The sequence below is a fragment of the Carcharhinus amblyrhynchos genome, unplaced genomic scaffold, assembly GCF_965287045.1.
Source record: "Carcharhinus amblyrhynchos unplaced genomic scaffold, sCarAmb.v2.hapA scaffold_38, whole genome shotgun sequence".
Lineage (NCBI taxonomy): Eukaryota > Metazoa > Chordata > Chondrichthyes > Carcharhiniformes > Carcharhinidae > Carcharhinus > Carcharhinus amblyrhynchos.
In genome coordinates, this window is record NW_027649779.1 from 10,393,806 (window position 1) to 10,415,068 (window position 21,263).

The 21,263-nt window shown below is 44.3% G+C and overlaps 2 protein-coding genes and 1 long non-coding RNA gene across 3 annotated transcripts in view; 2 read left to right on the forward strand and 1 right to left on the reverse strand.

Annotated features, from left to right (window-relative positions):
- LOC145362483 (uncharacterized) overlaps positions 1 to 21,263 on the reverse strand; it is a 204,576-nt gene that overhangs the window by 15,863 nt on the left and 167,450 nt on the right. The window lies entirely within an intron of this gene.
- On the forward strand, positions 1,204 to 13,111 carry LOC145362327 (uncharacterized). Its single transcript, XM_080218403.1, has 4 exons — positions 1,204 to 1,246; positions 6,526 to 6,861; positions 10,120 to 10,429; positions 12,841 to 13,111. The coding sequence occupies exons 1-4, from the start codon at positions 1,204 to 1,206 to the stop codon at positions 13,109 to 13,111; spliced, it is 960 nt and encodes a 319-aa protein (XP_080074529.1).
- LOC145362551 (uncharacterized) lies at positions 15,835 to 17,093 on the forward strand. Its single transcript, XR_013890001.1, has 3 exons — positions 15,835 to 15,914; positions 16,362 to 16,472; positions 16,977 to 17,093. It is a non-coding gene; the product is annotated as an uncharacterized LOC145362551 (long non-coding RNA).

A 21,263-nucleotide genomic window follows, 5' to 3' on the forward strand; every position in this document is an offset into this window, starting at 1 on the left:
TTGTCTGTAGCTGTTTATCTGAGATTGTGTATATCTGTACATGTGTCCTGGCAGCATTCCAGTAAAACTTTTCTGCACTCTTTCTAGTTTAATGATATCATTTCTATAATAGGGTGACCAGAATTGTACACAGTATTCCAAATGTGGCCTTCCCAATGTCTTGTGCAACTTCAACAAGACGTCCCAACTCCTGTATTCAGTGTTCTGACCGATGAAACCAAGCATGCTGAATGCCTTCTTCACCACCCTGTCCGCCCGTGACTCTGCTTTCAAGGAGCTACGAACCTGTACTGCTAGATCTTTTTGTTTTATAACTGTCCACAACATCCCATTAAATGAATAAGTTCTGTCCTGATTTGATTGACCAAAATGGATCACCTCGCATTCATCTCAATAAAACTCCATCTTCCGTTCACCAATCCACTGGCCCAATTGATAAAGGTCCCGTTGCAATCCGTGATAACCTTCTTCACTGTCCACCATGCCACCAATCTTGGAGTCATCTACAAACTTACTAACCATGGCCCCTATGTTATCATCCAAATCATTAACATAAGTGACAAGAAACAGTGATCCCAGCACTGATCCCTGAGGCACACTGCTGGTCACAGGCCTCCAGTTTGAAAAACAACCCTCCATCACCACCCTCTGTCTTCTGTCATCAAGCCAATTTTGTACCCATTTGGCTACCTCACCCTGGATCCAGTAAGAGTGTTTCCAGCTGCTGCTCCAACTGAACCATGGGGTGTGTGAGGAGCTGCAGCTGGTCACACTTCCCGCAGACATAGTCGCCAGGGACACTAGAAAGTTCCCTAATCTCCCACATCTAGCAGAAGGAGCATATCACTGTCCTAACTGCCATCTCTACAATTGGACACTGAAAAAAAGAAGAATGTTCCTTACTTTTGACAAAGAGGGACATTCACAAACTCTGAGTGGTAACACCCAGAAGAGTCACGGATCAGATCCTGGGCTCGGGAGCTCCGAGGCCCAGATAACTGTGGGGCCTCGACTGAATGTTCACAGCTTCCTGCCACCTTTCCATTCTCGAGTTTTATTTTAAACAATGGGCGTGGCCTAAATTAACAATGTTCAGGCCTGAGGTATTTCAGTTCAGTTCTGAGATCCAGTGTCCCAGAGCAGTCAAACTCTGCAGTCTCCAGCTCCCCGTCATATAAACCATCAGCTCCGGGCAGCAGAGAGATGGGAATCCTTCTTATTTTCACCCTGTGTGTCTGTTTACCCCGTGAGTACCGATCAAACTAACCCACATTGTGTGGATTGGGTATAAAGCTGTCCCAGTCCATCCCAATTACAGACACTGTTTGGGGTTTTAGCTCCATTGTGTGGTTCAGCTCTGATGGTCCATTAAACTCTCTGTGTTTAATTTCCAGGATCTTTCAGTCAGTCAGTGACACAGAGCCCAGCAGAGGTGACCAAGCAGGAGTGTCAGTCTCTCACCATCACCTGTGTTTTAGATGGTTATTACTATTACTTGCGAAACGGCGAGTTCTTCAAACAAACCCAGTCTGGGAAGGAGCGGGAGCAGATCTCCAGCGGAGGGAGATTTATTGTGTCTGTGAACAAAGCAGAAAATACATTTTCGCTGGAAATTCGGGATGTGAGAGTTGAAGACACCGCCACCTATTACTGTAAAGCTCATTACTACACACAGTGATGGGCCTCGGCTTCCCGCGATACAAAAACTCATCCTGCAGATTCTCACAGAACCAAAGGAAAAACCAGAGTTAATCTACCCTGAATAACCCCCACCCCCGCCCCCCCACCCGCCAATCCCCACAGTTGTGTCTCAGCCTCTCGGTGCCGCAGTTTATTTTTAATAAGACCTGATTATTACCGTTGACATTTTGAGTTTTCTAAATACGGAGAGTGAGTGGATGGGGGTTTCATTCCTGGGAGTGTTTTCGGTGAATTGAGAATGGGAATGACTGATCCCAGTTGCAAACCCTGACACCAGATGGGACCCTAGGCTCACAGCCGGAACTGGGAACCACATTCCGCGCTGTTTAACTCATGTCCCAACATCCCACCCAGTACCAGAGGTTTTGATGCTGAACTGTAACACTGTGTAAATATATGGGGTGGGCCACAGTGGAAAGAAGCTTAACAAATACCTGTGCACAATTACAATATAAATTCTCAGTGCCCAGAGAGTGAATCATTGGTTTGATGTTATTATCCCTGTGATCTGGATTATTTCTACTGTAATCTCCACCACTCACACCTTTCTTTGATTTTTTTGCGATATATGAAGTTAATATTTCCTTCCTGCGGCCATTTACTGAGAGCTCGGGCCTCACAAAATTACAATTTGAACCGACAGAGACATTGAAACCTTGAATATTATTTATTGATTTTAAATCCCCCGAATAATTGGATATTTCCGAGTGACTGGTGATGGTTTTCCGGCAGATTGAGATGTCGGTGGTTTTTGTACCGAGGAGACTGAGGGCGGAGTCACTGTGTAAATATGATTATGTGGATGGATCCGGGACGGTGGTGACTGTCACAGCCCGTAAGTAATTCTACATCCCGCCTTGTTACATTCTGTCTCGTTTAATGACCCTCTTCACTTTATCATTGTGATCTTTCTGGTTTCAATCCCATCCAATCTTCCTGTGGAAAATCATCCGGTACAGATTCCGAGTTGGGAGCAGGGTGTGATTCTGGGGTCGGCTCCAGTCAGTCCCGGGGAAAGTGTCTGTGAGACCTGCTGGAGTCGGCGGTCAGCGGGACATGGATGGTGGGGCGAAACCTCGGGGGGAGACTGGGGCGGGGGTGGAGTGGGTTCGGGGAGAGGGTGGTGAGGCGCGGGGTGCGGGTGTTAGTGTTCAGTGTTCTGAGAGAGTTTACAGCGTCTGGGCGAATGTTGCTTTAAGGGGCACATCAACATCAAGAGCGCAGACACTCCTGACATATATATATATGTTTTATATATAGATATATATATTTCTCTTAACAAACTCAAATTGAGGACACTCTCGAATCCACTCTGGATGTGAAATGTGACTGGGAGAGATCTGTCTGCCGTTTACAGCCCCACAGCGGGGTCTCAGAGCTCTCTCCTGGGCAGTAGATTGCAGTCCCAGACGTGCAATATCAATAAGCTACCGGCTGAATGAGATCAATGTCACTGCGGCCAGTCCATTTAACCGCAGCGACTCTACCAATACCTGACCCAGGCGGCAAACTGGAAATTAAACAACGGCCTTCAGGTATAAGGAACCTTGTTGTATGTCCGAAGGAATTTTGTAATAAAGAAATCAATGACTGGAATCAGAGACATTGCACCTGATATCTCCTTAAATATCTTCCATATAAAAAATCACTTTTTCTAATTTTCCACCATTTGTGGTTGGTTCTGGAGCACAAGTCTTCAGTAATGTTGCTGAGATACTTCCAGGGCCTATCGCCTTTGCAGCATCCAGTGCCATCAACCGGTCCCAAAGTCACACTGAGTGAATCACATTGGATGAAGACTGACATCAGTGATACTGCGGACCTCCAGCGGAAGTCGGGATGGATCATCCACTCGACACCTCTGGATGAAGGTTGTTGCCAATGCAGTGGATATGTTAGGCCACGAGGTTACAGATTGTGTTTGAGTTCAATGCAGATGCTGATGGCCCATAGTGTCTTATAGATGCTGAGTAATGAATTGTTAGATCTATCCCATTTAGCACGGTGACTGTGCCATTATACAGGATGGAGCATAGCTCAATGTGAAGACAGGACTTTGTGTCCACAAGGACTGTAAGTGGTCATTCCTGCTGATACGGCTCTGGTGATGCATCTGCAGCAGTCAGGTTGCTGAGGATGAGGTCAAGTATGTGTTTTGCCCTCTTGGCAGCTTCCTTGCTCCCTGCCACAATTCCAGTCTAGCAGTTATGTCCAGCTGTATGCTATCGAGCCAGACATAGTGATGGATATTGAAGTCCCCCAACCAGGGTTCATTCTGCGCCCTTGCCATCTTCAGTGCTTCCCCCATTTTGTGTTCAAAATGGAGGAGTTTAGATACATCAGCGGAGGCACATGGTAGTCAGCAGTAGGTTCCCTTGCCCATATCTGACCTGATGTCAGGAGAGTTTATGCGGTTCAGAGACGATATTGAGGACTTCCAGGGCAAGTGGTTCCCGACTATACCCCATTGTGCCGCCAGCTCTGCTGAGTCTGCCCTACCAATGGGTCAGGACGTACAGACGTTGGTGATGGTTGTTTCTGAGCTATTGTTGTAATTGACTTATATGCCTGATTACTGTTAATTGAAATCACACAATTCAGTGTGAGAGTAAGAATGAAGTGAAAATCGTATAAAGGGGAACAGGAACAACAACAAACAAATGTGAAGGAAATATTCCATTAGAATAAGCAATTCATCAACAGACAGAGAAGGATTAGATTGTTTCAGGAGAATACTGAAAATACAACACCCTAACACCTCAGGATTGATAGTGAGTTTTGAAGAAATTCGGATTGTAGTGTAATATTTGGTTTCTTTCTTTGGGAAGGATCTACAAACTTCGGAGGGAATTTAATGAATGTTCTTCAAATAGAATCTTGAGTTAAAATGCTTGTTCTTTGGGAGGAGATTGAAGACCCACTGCCTATTTTCTCTAGACTAAGGTTAAAGGAATAAAGAGTGAACGCAGTAGAGCTTATTATATTCTCAAAGGACTTGACAAGACAAATTCGGGGTGTTTGTTTTTTTAGAGTGGGAAGTCTGTAACTTGGGGTCAGATGTGCAGAAAACCTGTTCAGCCATTTGAACTGAGAAGAGGAGAAATTTCTTCAGTCAAAGCCATTGTGGTGAATGTGAGAATTATTTTTATCAGACAGCAGTGGATAGACAGTGTAGAACGCATTCAAGATAACGTTTGACAAAGGGCCACCTGGACTCGAATGTCAGCTCTTTTGTGGAGAATCACAGAATCCTACTGTGCAGGAAGAGGCCCTTCGGCCCATCGAGTTTGCACCAAACACAATCCCACCCTCGCCCTACCCACATATCATGCCCACTAATCCTTCTAACCTACACATCCCTGGAAACTAAGGGACAATTTATTAGCATGGCCAATCAACCTAATCCACATATCTTTGGATTGTGGGAGGAAACCCACGCAGACACGGGGAGAATGTGCAAACTCTACACAGACAGTGACCCGAGTCGGGAATCGAACCCAGGACCCTGGAGCTCTGAAGCAATAGTGCTAACCATTGTACTACCGTGCCGTCCTTCTCTGTCCTTAAAGATGCTGTCAGACCTGTTGAGATTTTCCAGCATTTTCTCTTTTGGTTTCAGATTCCAACATCCGCAGTAATTTGCTTTTACCTATCAGTTGGAACTATTGCCTCGATGTCTGTTTTTCTCAGGAAAGAAACGAGTAACAATTCACTTATCCCTTGAAAGGGGGAACATGGTGGGTTGCATTTTTTTCCAGAGATTGGAGAAACACGAGGAGGATTCAGTTAAGCTTATTTTTTAGTCACAACTAAGGCTTATATTAACCGTACAATGAAGTTGTTGTAAAATTCCCCTAGTCTGGCGCCTGTTCTGATCAATGCCCTGAATCAGCCCGCCTTTCAAAATGCAGCAGGGACCCTGAACACTCGGAGGAAACGCGCGCAAACAGGAGGAGACCTTGCAAACTCCACACGGATAGTGACCCAAGCCAGGAATCGAATCACACACTCTACTGTCGCTCTCTCTCACACACTCTGTACTCGCTCTCTTTCACACATTGTCTCTTACGCCCTTTCTCTCTCTCTCTCTCTCTCTCTCTCTCCCTCTCTCTCTCTCTGACACCTACACACTCTGTCTCACCCACAAATCGCCTCTCTACACCTTCAGTGGAATCATATTTTTCTTTCAATAGTGAGGCGACCCGCACTGTACACAGCGCTCCAGATGTGGCCTATCGAAAGCTTTATACAACTCTAACATAACCCCGCTGTTTTAATATTGTTTTTTGCCTCGACTTATAAAGGTAATTGTCCCGTCTGCCCCTATTATCATGCCCTATCTCCTTCAGGGATTTGTGGATATGGAATCAAATCTTTCTGTTCATTTGAGCTTTCCAGTGTCCTGCCATTCATTAAATACACACTTGTATTGTTACTCCTCCCAACGTGCATTCACTCGCACTTTTCAGTGTTAAGTTCCATGTGCCATTGATCTGCCATCTGACCAAGTTGTCAATATCATCCGGCAACCTTTGACCTTCTTCCTCACTCTTAGCCATTCTGTCAATCTTCGTGCCATGAGAAAACTTACATACCATCCATCCTCCACACACACACACACACACACACACACACACACAGTGCGTGAGAGAATGAGGAGGGTGCCTGTTTACCCCAATGAATACCATTCAAACTAACCCACATTGTGTGGATTGGGTATAAAGCTGCCCCAGTCCATCCCAATTATAGACACTGTTTGGGTTATAACTCTGTTGTGTGGTTCAGCTCTGTTGGCCCATTAAACTCTCTGTGTTTAATTTCCAGGATCTTTCAGTGGGTCAGTGACACAGAGCCCAGCAGCGGTGACCAGGAAGGAATGTCAGTCTCTCACCATCACCTGTGATTTCAAAGGTGATTCTTCTAGTTTGGAGGGCGGACATTTCTTTAAACAAACACAGATCGGGAAAGAAAGGGAGCGGATCTCCAGCGGAGAGAGATTTGTTGTGTCCGTGAATAAAGCACAAAATACGTTTTCTCTGGAAATTCGAGATGTGAGAGTTGAAGACACCGCCATCTATTACTGTAAAGCTCAGTATAAACATCAATGTCGGAGTGGCATTTATGCAGACGGACCTGGAACAGTGGTGACTATCACAGCTGGTAAGTGACTCCAACCGAAATATGTTACAGACTTACTAGGTTCATGTCCGCACTGTGGATTTGGTGATGTGGTGTTAGTGTAATTGCGTTAGTATTTCTGTGACCCAGACCTGGGTCACAGGCCTGCTCTGCCTGCACACGGTCAAATCTCACCAGGGCAGCTGGTGCAATTTAAAGGAAATTTATGTGAGCAACTGGAACTAAAGGCCAATCTCAGTGTGGCGATGATAAACTGTTACAGATGGAAATCTGCTGTTTTCAGCTGGTGAAGTAAATATGCCCATCAGTATAAAGCAATATGGTTTACTTTTATATGCTGTCTGAAATGATGCTGAGCGAGGCACTGAGTAGAAACAAGTCGTTGTGGCTCCGAATGTGGAATACCCAGGTATTCTACTTGGCTGTGACATGGCACCGGAAGTGACCATGGCAACCCCATTCCTTCCATTGTCCCCTGATTGGTCATTTAAGTTGGCAATTACTTCCAAAGCCATTCTACTTATTAAAGATTGCTTCTGTTACTTCTTCCTGAGATGAAGAATTTTCCTCACTGTCTTCCTTGCCCGTTGATACATCATAGTTGAAATATGCTATCACAGATTTATATAACATGGATTCAGCCCTTCAGCTTATCAAGCCTGTACCAACAAAATCTTCATTAATTCCACCTCCCAGTATCAGGTCCATAGCCTTGAATGTTTCAAAAGTTCATCTACATCCTCCATCTCCTTATCTAAACATATGCCGCCTGTTTATTGACCCTTCAACTATGGGGAGCATTTGCTTCCTATCTACCCTGTCAATCCTTGTATAAACTTATAGACCTCAAAGAGGGGCTCTGCTCTGAAGAACACAATGTAAACCTATGCAGGATCTCCTTCAAATTCAAATGCTCCATCGTAGGCGACATTATGGTGAATCTCCTCTGTTCCCCTTCAGTGAAATCATATTCTTTCTATAGTGAGGCGACCAGCACTGTACTCCAGAATTGGCCTATCGAAAGCTTTGTGCAACTCTAACATTACCCTTAGTTTAACATTAGTTTTAATAACTTATGCCATGACTTATTAAGACGATTGCCACGTCTGCCCCGATTATAATGTCCTATCGCATTCAGTGATTTGTGGGCAAGGAATCAAATCTTTCTGTTCATTTGAGCTTTCCAGTGTCCTGCCATTCATTAAATACTCCCTTGTCTTGTTACTTCTCCCAACGTGCATCCCCTTGCAATTTTCAGGATTAAGTTCCATCTGCCATTGATCTGCATTTCACCCCACCCGTTACCCTCGATATTAAAGCAGTCCTCCTCTGTTTTCAACACCACTTGGAAGAGGAAATGATTGTGGTGATAAACGCAATGGAGCCCAATCTGGAACATTCTGGAAAGATTTTAACACAAACATAATAAATGAATTATATCTTTGAAATAAGTGAACCAATGATTATCATACCAGATTCCATACTGAAAGTGATTGCCCTATTAGAAGATATTAAGTATCCAAATACTTCCTTCTCAAGAGTTCAGAAGCATTCAACAGAAAGTATTCTCCAGAGGTTTGGCGAAGCAGATTCTGGGCATGTGTCCAGGCAGGGACGCCTTTAGGTTTGGGTCACAGCTTTTAAATAATTGTCAATAATTGAGAAAAAGATAATTTCCTTCGGTTATTCCATTTATGAGAATCTGAGAAGTGTATGTGTCAGAGAACTGTGAATGCTCAGTGGTTTTGTGTATTCAAGGCAATTACAGACAAGGTTTTGCAAACTAAAAGGATTGTTTTTTTTTAACTGGATAAGTTCAGGAATGTGTTGGTGAGTTACTCCCAACTTTGTTGAAAACAGGGACGTTTTTAGAGTTCCCTCTTTGAGTTCTTAAATGTGTATCTCTCGAAAGTTAAAGAGCCTAGGTCACATTTTCTCTGGAAGGAGAAGAGAGAAGGGAACAATTCATAAAAACCATTTAAATTCTGATTGTTTAATGTGTGGGTGTTGACCAGTTCTTTATTTGTATGTGAGATTAGAACAATTTATACACGGTCATCACTAATAAAACTAATACACAGATTGGGAGTAATAACTGTATGCTGGATTGTCAGAACTTGTCACATAGAACAGTTGGAGAAGGCAGTTTTGTTGCATTTGTGGGACATCTTGAACATACAGGGGGAAGAAGATAATAGGTCTACAAAGGGAGCTGGATGTAAATATCAACTAGATTTCTGGATGGAGGAGGCCGGTCTGGATAAATTTGCAACATAAATCAGTTGGGCCAAATGGTATGATCTATTTCGGCAGACTCTTAAGACTTAGAGAAAACCCTGCCCGAAGAACCAGGGAGAGAATGTTAATGTGCAGAAAGTATTGAAATTGTCAGAGAGCCGGAAGATGCCGTTCCCAGTGTGTAACTGTAAAACCACTGTGGAAACTGAACAAACTGAACCTAACAGACAGCTGAGAGCCTTGGAGACAAGTTCCCACGATTACAAGACACCAAACAACAGATTGTGAATATAGAAATAAAATGAAACTGACTAAATAATTCTATTTTAATGGAAATGGAGAACAATACTTTACATAGAAAAAAGATAAACACATTGGTGAAAAGGCAAACATAAACTCCCGGGAAGTTTTAAAGCGAAATAAATTAATGACATTTGATGTGCAGCATCGTTCAGTCCCTTTGGATTTGATAAATCACAATAATGTTCTGTTGGATCTTGCTGTGCTCGGTTGTGGAACACCTCTGGGTTATCCTCGGATGATCATTTTTGGAAAAAAGATTGCCTCACTGATCATAAAATGGTCCCTCGTGCTTTTCTGTCAATAAGAAAAGTAGAAACTAAATTGTACTCTACACCATAGGATCATGCAACGCGGAAGAATGGCATTCGGCCCTTCTGGTAGATGCTGCCCCTTTATAAATGAAATCGAATTCTTCCTAACCCCATTAAAATTTCCCCATTACCCTGTTTGCCTTTCCTGTGCTGGTACTTGATCATAACCAGTTGGTAATGACCAACAGCTCATTCACTGTTGAATCTGCTGTCACCACTCATCATGACAATGCATTCCAGATCAGTAGTACTTTGTGTGTAATATATACCATTTCAGTCCTCGCTGGATTGTATCGTAATAACAGTGAATTTAGTTCCATCAGATATAATATGGTTACAATACCGCAAATGAAGACATGTTCCTGTGATTCCCATAGTGCATGGTAAAAAAAAGTGGATAAAATATCCTTTTTTTTTAATCCTCCAGATTCGAGTTCCCTGGTGTCCAAGAATCCGCCTCTCCAAACCTCTGCTGCAGGCAACACAGTTACTCTAAGATGTGGATATTCAGGGTTATGTCAGTACACAGTATACTGGTACAGTCAATCCCCAGGGCAGGCTCTGGAATTATTGCATCAGGCACACACTTCAGGAGGGGACAACAAAGAAAATGTTGCCGGAGACAGAATTTCTGCTTCTACCGATTCTAGCCAGAAAATCGGCCGGTTAACAATCTCCAAACTGCAACTGAGCGACTCGGCTGTTTATTACTGTGCACTGAGTCAACACACAGCACAGTGATACAGAACAGAGAGAGAGAGGTACAGAAACCTCAACATGGTGAGAATTATAGCCAGAGTGATACAGAACAGGGAGAGAGTGGTACAGAAACCTAAACATGGTGAGGATTATAGACACAGTGATACAGAACACAGAGAGAGCGGTACAGAATCCTGAACATGGTGAGGATTATATTGTGGTACCATAGTAGCTGAATCTTCCTTAACTCCCGTGCAATAACCTCCCAGTCCCTAAGGAGAACACTAAGCTCCCTCAATTGCACCCCCTCCCCTCCACAGCACTCCCCACCACCGCCTTCCATCCCCACAGTAATATTCACTGAGTGTACACCATTAGTGGTCTGAACCAACCCAACTGGGACACGACAGAGGGACAGAGAGAGGTGGACGAGACCACAATAGATTTTGTTATGGAATCAAAGGGTGTGTGACATATGGAGAGACTAGAAAGCTCATCTTTGGCAATGGAACCAGGCTGATTGTGGAACCCAGTAAGTAACTAATTCTGGATAATGATTACTCAACATGTTATTTTCCCCCAATACTTCCTTGAGACGTACAGTCGCTGTGTTATTTCAATTATCACTGTTTTTTTTGAATGGAACGGGTGAGCAGTTCTCACTGGGAATCCAAAGAACGGCTTCATTGGGCATTGAGATGGAGCAGATGAGAGTTTTATTGTTTCCACAATTCAGGATTGTTTCCTTAAAACATTTAACTGGCCTTTAACATAAAAAAAAACCTGGTAGCTGGCAAGGAGATGTGTAACTGAAATGGTAGTGTGTAATGTAATTAAATGTTATATTGATAGACAGTTAGAAGAGGCCACCCCAATGGAGTCATAGAGATAGAGAACACTGTAAAACTCGCTTCAACCTAATGAGGGACAGAAATAACGTAGTCAGGAAGATACCTATCCCCGTTTTAGAGGGATCAATGAGGAGCGTTTGTTTTCGGTGGGGGTGGGGGTGGGGGTGGGGGTGGCGGTGGACAGGAGGCATTGATTTAAGGTACGGGATAGGAGATATGAGGGACACCTGGAATTCACTATCTGGTAGGGTCGCGGTTACAGAGACCCTCACAACACTTGGTTATGCACTTTTGATGCCATATCATAAACAATAATGGGCCAAGTGCTGGAAATGGGATTAGAGAAGTCAGTTAGTTGTCTTTGGATGGGGCAGACGAAGGGCCGAAGGGCCTTTGATGTGCTGTAGACTTCTATTTTATTCCCTGTTGGGAGAGTCTAGGACCAGAGGCTAAACCCCAGAGTAAGGCGTTGCCGATTTAAAGAGAGAGAAGATGAAGAATTTCTTCCTTCAGATTGTGTCGGATCTGTGGACTTCTTTATCACAAATGGCTGTATAGGGCTGCCGTTAAGTACTTTCAGTGCTGGGATAGACAGATTTTTAATCTGCAAGAAAACACGGGTGATGGGGATATTGTTGGAAAATGGAGTTGAGGATTATGACATCAGATCAGTCGCGATCTCATTGAATAATGGGTGGGCCGAGTGGCCTCCTTCTATTCAGAGAAAAGGAAAAAAGTGTATCCTAGAATCGCTACCGTACAGAACGAGGCCATTCAGCCTATCGAGTCGAAACCCACCCGAATTCCACACAGGCCCGATCTTCACAACGTCACATATTTACCCGATTAATCCCATGACTTTACGGTCAATTTAGCTTGGCCAATCAACCTAACCCGCACATCCTTGGACTCTGAGAGGAAACTGGAGCACCCGGACGAAACCCACAGGGAGAACACACGCACTCCACCTAGAGAGTGAGCCGAGGCCGGAATTGAACCTGGGTCTTTGGCGCTGTGAGGTAGTAATTTTACCTATTGTGCTACAGTGCCGCCCTCCATCAATTTCTTGTCCAAATATTGTTCTCTTTAAAATATTTTCAAAAACACAGTGGGAACTAAGTGTGTGTGTGTGTGTGTGTGTGTGTGTGTGTGTGTGTGTCAGTGTGTGTGTGCATGTGTGCGTGTGTCTGTGTGTGAGTGTGAGTGTGTGTGTGTTTGGGTGTGTTGTCTATATCGGTCTGTGCATGTATGTGTGTCTGCTTATGTGCATGGGCGTGTGTGCGTGGACATGTGTGTGTGAGCATATGTGCGCGGGCATGTGTGTTGGACATGTGTGCGTAGGCTTGTGTGCATGTGTCTGTGTGTGTCTGTGTGTGTGTGTGTGAGAGAGAGAGAGAGAGACAGGCGTCACTCCTCAGACTTTTCTTTGCCAAGGGAATAAGATTGCTAATTCAGTCTCAGCATTCGGTAAATCAATGTAGAAACTTATATGGGATTAAAGCACAGGAAAAATGTGAGTCTAATCGAATGGCACAGCAGTTCGGAAGAGGTAATCCTGTTGTATTCTGATTATTTCCTTTTATTTCTTAAATTTTCAGAGGTGAAAATCCCAAAAGAACCAAAATTGAGTGTCTTTTACCCGCCAGTGCCACCGGGAGCCCCCAACACCACCACCGCTGCAGTATGTTTGGCCTCGGACTTCTCCCCCAAGACAATCAAGCTCTCCCTGTCCAGCGGATCCGACCAGGGGGTCAATGTGGCAAGATCCAGTGTCCTATTGGAGAGCGGGAATTACAGGAGTTCGAGTTTTCTCTCTTTCACCCAATCCGGGAAAATGCCAAACATCACGTGCACGGCAGTTCACAATAATCAGAAATACTCAGTAAACATCCCACCCACAGCTGAAATTGGTAAGTTTATTTTATTTCCGTTTATGTGATGTGTGTGTCATTGGCTTGACCAGCATTTATTGCCCATCCTAAATTGTCCTTCAGCAGAGGGCATTTAAGAGTCACTTTCAGGCCAGACAATGTAAGAACGGCAGATTTCCTTCCCTAAAGGATATTAGTGAACAAGATGAGTTTTACCGATAATCGACAATAATTTCATTGGTCATCATTAGACTTCTTATTCCGTTTTATTTAATATTCAAATTTCTCATCTGACATGGCGAATTTCGAACACGCACTCGTATTCTGAGTCGTTGGATTGATAATGTCACTGCGCTACTGCCTCCTCTGAGAGTGTTTTATGATAGGAAGAACGTCCACTAAATATTATCCATCCTCTTAACGCCGAAGGACTCTCAATGTCATCGTCACTCAAAATGTTGCCTTTTTGAAAGATTAGCTGACTAATGATTGAAGGCCATTTATTCTAGTCTCGGGACTTCACTGCAGGATTTCCTCAGTGTCTCAGACCCAATCAGCTTCAGTTGCTTCATCAATCACCTTCAATCCATTGTAAGGTCAGAAGTTGGGATGTTCGCTGATGTCTAAACAATGTTCAGCACCATTCATGACACCTCAGATCTTGAAGTAATGCATTACAAATGCAGCAATAGCTGGACAATATCTAGGGTCGGACTGACAAGCTGCCAATAACATTTGAACCACACATGTTCCAGGCAATGACCAACTCCAACAGGAAAGAAGGTAACAATCGGCTCTTGTCATTTAATGGCATTACCATGACTGAAACAAAGAACAAAGAAAATTACAGCACAGGAACAGGCCCTTCGGCCCTCCAAGCCTGCATCGAACATGCTATCCGACAGAACTAAAACCCCCTACCCTTCCGGGGACCATATCCCTCTATTCCCATCCTATTCATGCATTTGTCCAGATGCCCCTTAAATCTCACTACCATATCTGATTCCACTACCTCCCCCGGCAGCGAGTTCCAGGCACCCACCGCCCTGTGTGTAAAAAAAATCTGCCTGGCACATCTCCTTCTAACCTTAAATCTATGCTCCTTAGTAATTGACTCTTCCATACAGAGAAAAAAAAGTTTCTGACTATCCAATCTGTCCATGCCTCTCATAATCTTGTAGACTTCTAAATGGTCAACCCGCACTATCAACATCCTGAGGATTAACGTTGCTCTGAAACTGAACTGGACTATCCATATAAGTGCTCTGACTGCAAGAGCATGTCGGAAATTGGGAATCCTGTGATGAATAACGTGTCTCTTAATCTCCCCAATCCTCTGCACCATCCACAAGACATAACCATGACTGTGGTAGGGTACTAGCTACTTGCCTGGATAAATGCAGCTCCAGCAACACTCAGAAATTTGACACGACCCAGGACAAAGAGGCTCCGTTTAATTAAAAGTTTATTTATTAGTGTCACAAATGGGCTTACATTAAATATGGAATGAAGTTACTGTGAAAATATCGTAGTCGCCACACTCTGCGCCTGTTCGGGGACACTGAGGGAGAATTTAGCATGGCCAATGCATCTAATCAGCCCGTCTTTCAGACTGTGGGAGGAAACTGGGCTTGGAGAATTCCTGCTGTGTATCTTGTGGATCAGACCCACGCTGACAAGAGGAAAACCTACAGACTCTGCACAGACAGTCACCCCCAAACCACGAATCGAATCCAGGACCCTGACACTGTGGGCTGGGGGAGGGGAGTTAGAGGGGTGGGGGTAGGGGGTTGCAACAGTACTAAGCATTGTACCACTGTGCCGCTCCAGCATTAAGTATTCCATTCACAAACACCCACTCCTTGCACCACCGAAGCACAGTGGTAGCAGTGTGTGCCATCCACAAGATACACAGCAGTAATTCTCCAAGTCTCTTTCCGCTGAATCTTCCAAAAATATATCTGTTATCATCTCGGAGGACAAGGGCAGCAGATACCCGGGGACACCATTATCTGGATGTTCCCCTCCAAGTCACTCAGCATCCTGACTTGGAAATATTTTGGCAGTTCCTTCACTGTCGCTCTGTCAAAATGGTGGAACTTCTTCCCTCGGAGCCCTGTGTGTGTACGTACACCTCACAGAATGCAGAGTTTCAAGCAGGAGACTCCCCACCATCTTCAGAAGGGGGCAATTAGGGATTGGCAGTAAATGCTGACCTGCCAGCGATATCCACATTCTATAAGTGAATAAAAATAATAATAGCTGACTATTACAATTTAGGGCAGTGTCCAGGACCCGCAGCTGCTGGTGTATCACCGAATTTAGGAAAGTATTAAATACTAACCAGAGCACTGGAGGATCCCACTCCTCTGGAGAAATGTCCTGATATCATTAATCCACTGCAGAGCTGAAATCAGGCCTCGGTTTCACCACTTCTTTGGAAGACAGTGAAATACTGCCCCGATGGAATGGCACGGATTCTGGTGTTTAATCCCTGATGAGTAATCGACCCTACACCCTTTGAACTCAGATTTGGGCCGAACTAAATGGCAGAGTTACCAATGTTTCTCCGTTGTGAATAATCAAGTGAACAATTCCAATCGTGCTGTTTGATTCTTACTTTCTTCGTGGCTATTGGTTATGACAACAACATTATTGGAAGTGATATTGAGAACAAATATGGTTACAGTAATGCCACTTGCTCACTGAATAAGTCATTTATTTTTGTGCCCTTCCAGATCAAACTAAATGCCTTACAAGTCGATATGATTCCTCGACAGAATCACATGACACGGAAAACGGTATGTACTTTATTCAACATTAATCAAAGGAAAATACTTGCAAATAGACAGATTGATAAGTGGACAGATAGACAGGGGTACAGAGCCGGAGATCGAATGATAAAGATATAGTGAGATGGGGAGAAAGATAGATCGTCACATAGAGTGAAGGAGAGAGATATATAAATCGAGGGATCCGGGGGGGGGCGGGGGGCGCGGGGGCGGAGTGGTGGGGGTGGGAAGAAGGTGAGGGAGAGAGAGAGAGAGAGATTCAGAGTGAAAGAGAGATGAAGATAGATGGACAGGCAGGCAGGTGGGCCGGTGGACAGACAGACGGACAGGATGGACAGACAGACAAAGTCAAGTAGCTAGATAATGAAAAAAAAGTTAGTGGTTTCAGTTGCTTTTTAGATCCAAATGATATATGTACCAAACCAGATCTATCATTTGTTTCTCTCATTTTGGCAGATCGGCTGAGGGTGAACTTTTTGTCTTTGACGGTGATGGGGCTGAGAATTTTGTTTTTCAAGAGCATTGTCTTCAATGTCCTGATGACGGCCAGGGTGTGGCTATTCTAAGGTAAGATCGGTCACCTAAATGCGTGCCCAGAAAGACAAAGTGAGATGGACACAGTCCATTGACAGGATCTCGGGAGGCCGCTGTTAAGGCAGGCGCTGAAACTAACCCGTGGAGTGAACAGTAACTTGGATACATTTAGACAAACGAACTCTTACCCCAGTGCCTCATCCTCATCGCTTTTCATCTCGGTCCCCCCAACCTCCGCCCCCAATCGCAGCCTTGACTTCTTAAACCTCTCCAGAGTTGTGTTTAATTATGGGTGTCACTGATGGGCTAGCCTTTTACACCCATCCTCTGGTCTTGAGCTGTGTGGCTCTTTCAGAGAGTCAGTGCAGGCTCTATGGGCCAAATCACATCCTTCTGCACTGTAGGGGTTCTTGTGTACTTGCACTGGCTTCTGAGAATATTAATGGAGAACGTTAATGGAGATCCTAAAGATAAAACGTGTTCTTTTCTTGCTGATCTTTGATGTACTAACACTGTTATTCCTTTCATTCCAAACAGAACTGCATTGGACGATTAAATGGATTCAGGAGTGAACTCATTGACTGGGACATCAAAATCCAGACACTTCCTGATCATAGATTCCACTTCAAGCAATTCAAACTCGCTTGTTTTAAATGGCGGCTTAACTTTTAAATATTCTCATTTCGGGAACTTTTTCCCACTGTTATTTTGATTTGAAACTCGTGGTTCTGTATGATTTCTACAGCTTATGCGACACAAACATTTCAAATATGCATTTCAGCAACAGTGTTGAGCTAACATTTATATGGTCTCTGCCTGCATTAGTGTCGGAGACATTTTTGAAAACAGCATTTTCAATTTTAGGACATGTAGAACTTCGATTTTTATATTCTTTGCTTGGAATAGTAGAATCCTATTGCATCGAAAGCAGCCAGTCAGTCGACAGTGACAGTGCCAGCCCCTTTACAGGGCAACCTAGCTAATGGCACCTCACCTTTCCCTTTTGTTTGTTTTATTCTGGTAGTTATTTTAAACGTTCTATTTTTATTGCATGCAATTTAAGAGCGGAAGGTATATTTAATCAGCAAGGGTCTGATTGGATTTTCATCAAACTCAATAACTCAGTAGTTAGATTTGAATGGTGAGTAGGTAAGCTGGTTTTAAAATGACCCCTACCTGATCCATTCAGTTTTAGTCTGTCTCTATTTTCCTTTTTTGAGTATTTCAAGAGCTAGTGGAGGGAAGGGTGAGTTTGTCAGCCTGGAGTTACTTCTCTGAATCAAAGGAAGTCAATCAGAGCGAATATCAGGCGGTTAGTGGGATGCCACCCGCTTTTAGATTGTAGCCAAGGTGATATTCTCACTCCCGGACTGAACCTTGGACTCCAGATTTTCCTCCCAGTATCACGTAGGCACCAAACCCCAGCCTGTACATCCGGGTCCTTAGAGATAATTGAGCCACCCTGTGTCACTGTGCAGAGTTTTATCATTACACTGCATTTCACAAATAAGATCAACAAGAGTTTTTTAAATATCTCGCCCCATTAGCTTAGCCTAAAATCAGGTTATTGCGCTCAGGTTATTTCACAGATGGGGCATTCATTCACATTGAAGATCGTCCGGTCAGTCAGGGGAAGCGAGAGTTATGGGGATAAGGTGGTAAAGTGGAGTTGAGGATAATATCAAACCAGCCATGACTTCATTGAAAGGCGCAACAAACCCGGGGGGCTGAATGGTCACTTCAGCTCCTCCGTCTTATGCTCCTCTGGTTCGTTAATCACACCTTTGTGCATATCTGTAACCTTGTACTTTTGTCATGGGCATCGCTATTAATATTCAATAAACCTGCAGTCTTTACTGAAGGATATCTTCTGTCTCTTTGTTAACGCGTTGCCAAAATATGCATTTGGTTTGGCCAACCGAGCGCACTTGACGTCGCGCAGCACAAATGGAGGCCATTCGGTCCACCATGAGGATACTGGCTCCCCATCGCAGATCCCGCCAACTGGAATCAATTTATTTTTTGAAGTGAAACAGTTGAAAGTCCACAGGTTTGAACCGCTGATGTCAGGGCTGAGGTTCATTCGCTCGATAGCCATTCCAGTACAAAGAACAAAGAAAATTACAGCGCAGGACCAGGCCCTTCGGCCCTCTAAATCTGCACCAACCATGCTGCCCGACTGAACTAAAGCCCCCTACCCTTCCGGTGAACATACCCCTCTATTTCCATCTTATACATGTACTTGTCAAGGCACCCCTTAAAACTCACTACTGTATCCGCTTCCACTACCTCCCCCATCAGCGAGCTCCAGGTACCCACCACCATTTGTGTAAAAAACTTGCCTCACATATCTCCTTTAAACCTTGATGCTCACACCTTAAACCTATGCCCCCTAGTAATTGACCCTTCCACAGTGGGAAAAACTTTCTGACTATCCACTCTGTCCATGCCTCTCATAATGTTGTAGCCACTTACCAGGTCACCCCCTCAACCTCTGTCGTTGCAGTGAGAACAATCCAAATTTCTCCAACCTCTCCTCATTGTTAAATCCCTCCATTCCAGGCAACATTCTGGTAAATCTTTTCTGTACCTTCTCCAAATCCTCCATTTCCTTCTGATAGTGAAGCGACCAGAATTGAACACTATATTCCAAGTGCGGCCTCACTAAGGTTCTATAAAACTGCAACATAACTTGCCAATTTTTAAACTCAGTGCCCCGGCCGATGAAGACAAGCATGCCGTACGCCTTCTTGACTACCTTCTCCACCTGCATTGCCACTTTCAGTGACCTGTGTACCTGTATACCCAGATCCCTCTGCCTATCAATACTCTTAAAGGTTCTGCCATTTACTGTACATTTCCTAGCTGGTTTAGACCTTCCAAAATGCATCATCTCACACTTGTCCAGATGAAACTCCATCTGCTACCTCTTCGATGAAGACTCCAACTGATCTCTATCTGGCTGTATCCTCTGATGGTCCTCCTTGCCATCTGCAAATCTACGAAGCTTTGTGTCGTCTTCAAACTTACTAATCAATTCAGTCACATTTTCTTTCAAATCATTTATATAATTATTACAAACAACAATGATCCCAGCAGTGATCCCTGAGGAACGCCCTTGTCACAGCCCTCCATTCAGAAATGTTTTGTTTTGGTGGCCTTAGCATTATGCTGCCATCTCCACAAACCTCCTCCCCCCCCCAGCCCCTCCCCTCCCCCACCCGCCTTAAAATATAACAACGAAAAACATTGGGAATTAAGGGAATGGAAGAGGGGAAGCTTCCTAATAAGAATGAGGGAATTGAGGAGCTAACCACACCAGGCTGGGAAAGCGAGAAGAATCCCAAAATGTTCCCAATATCCAAAGAGAAACGTTCCTCCTGTGCCTGGTTTAACTACATCGGCTGCAGTGGTAATTCGGGTCATTAGGGATGGGCTATAAATGTTGGCCAGGCCAACGACTCCCACACACAATGTATTTGTTACTTCACTCATTGATAAGTGCATTGTGGGCAGGGCCAGAATGTATTTCCCATCCCGAATCACCATTGAACCGTGTGGCTTGTGTTGACCGTGGTGTTGTACTTGAAATCTCATGTAGTGAACCAGATGGGTTTTAATAACAATTGACTCATGGTTCGATTGTTGAATTCCAGATTGTTTTTATTGGATTCAGGTTTCTCTAACTGCCATGGCTGGAATTCAATCCTCATGTATGCTCAAAACATTAACTCTGGCTTTCTGGATTAATCACCATGCCATTATAAGATGCCGTTATAACACCCCTGAAGGGGGAGGGGGGAACAATTTATCATGATGGGTTTTGTGTCCGTGTTAAAATAAAATCGTAGAAACAATACATTACAGAAAGACGCCATTCGGTCCATCGAGTCTGCACTTACTCTCTGAAAGAGAAATCAATCCAGACCCTCCCCTCTGCCCACGGTCAATCATGCACATCTGTGGGACACAAAGGTGCATTTTGGTATGGCCAATACACCCAAACTGCACATCCTTGGACTGAGGTAGGAGGCTAGAGCATCCGGATAAAACCGATGCAGATACGGGGAGAACGTGCAAATTTAACACAGGCAGCTACCCAAGGCTGGATTCGAACCAGTGTCTCTGGCACTGCAGAGCTAACCACTGTGCTTAGGACTCTAGATGACTTGCCCAGAGACCGTTCCCCCGCGCATCAAACCCATCAAACTTTAGTGTGACTGCTCAACCTGTACTTGGTATTTTAAGAGGAATGATCCAGCTCTCTTACAGGAATGACACAAATTACATTCTCAGTCTCAAAGTTCATGCTCTGAAAATCCTATCAGGTGTTGATTTTATTTTGCTTCTTGGCAGCAGGAGGGTTAATTGACTTTGGGTTGTTTATTTTGATAGAAACTGTTGAGATGTAATGATACAAGCGTTCACTGCTGATTGGGGGAACCAGAGTCTGGTTGACAAGGCGACCAACGGCAGAAAGAAGTCCTCCGAGTGTGCGGTTTCAATCAACAGGTCGCTGAGCCTCTCAGTTTGTTCAAAGATCAGAACTTGTGGTTTAATCACCCGGGACTGGAAACTCCAGCAGCGAGATGGCAGTTAGTCAGAGCCGGGGGGAGTGGTGAGAGGCCAGGTGTTGCCAACTGTCGACAAGCCTGAATCTTTTCAGAGACTTTCCCAGCGACTGAAGCTGCAGGAGATTTCTGCAGAAGACAGTTCCAAAGGCACACAGGTCTCTGAAAGGAGAAACAATTATTTTATTCGCTCTCTTTCCAATCTGTCCCGCGAAGGTTAAACATTCCGTCAGCTTCCACTCTCACACCGCTG

Excerpts from the sequence above, each read along its gene's own strand:
- LOC145362327 (XM_080218403.1), top strand. The coding sequence starts at position 1,204 with ATGGGAATCCTTCTTATTTTCACCCTGTGTGTCTGTTTACCCC. Across the intron at positions 1,247-6,525 it reads CCTGTGTGTCTGTTTACCCC|GATCTTTCAGTGGGTCAGTG; the intron begins GTGAGTACCGAT and ends TTTAATTTCCAG. Across the intron at positions 10,430-12,840 it reads CTGAGTCAACACACAGCACA|AGGTGAAAATCCCAAAAGAA; the intron begins GTGATACAGAAC and ends TTAAATTTTCAG.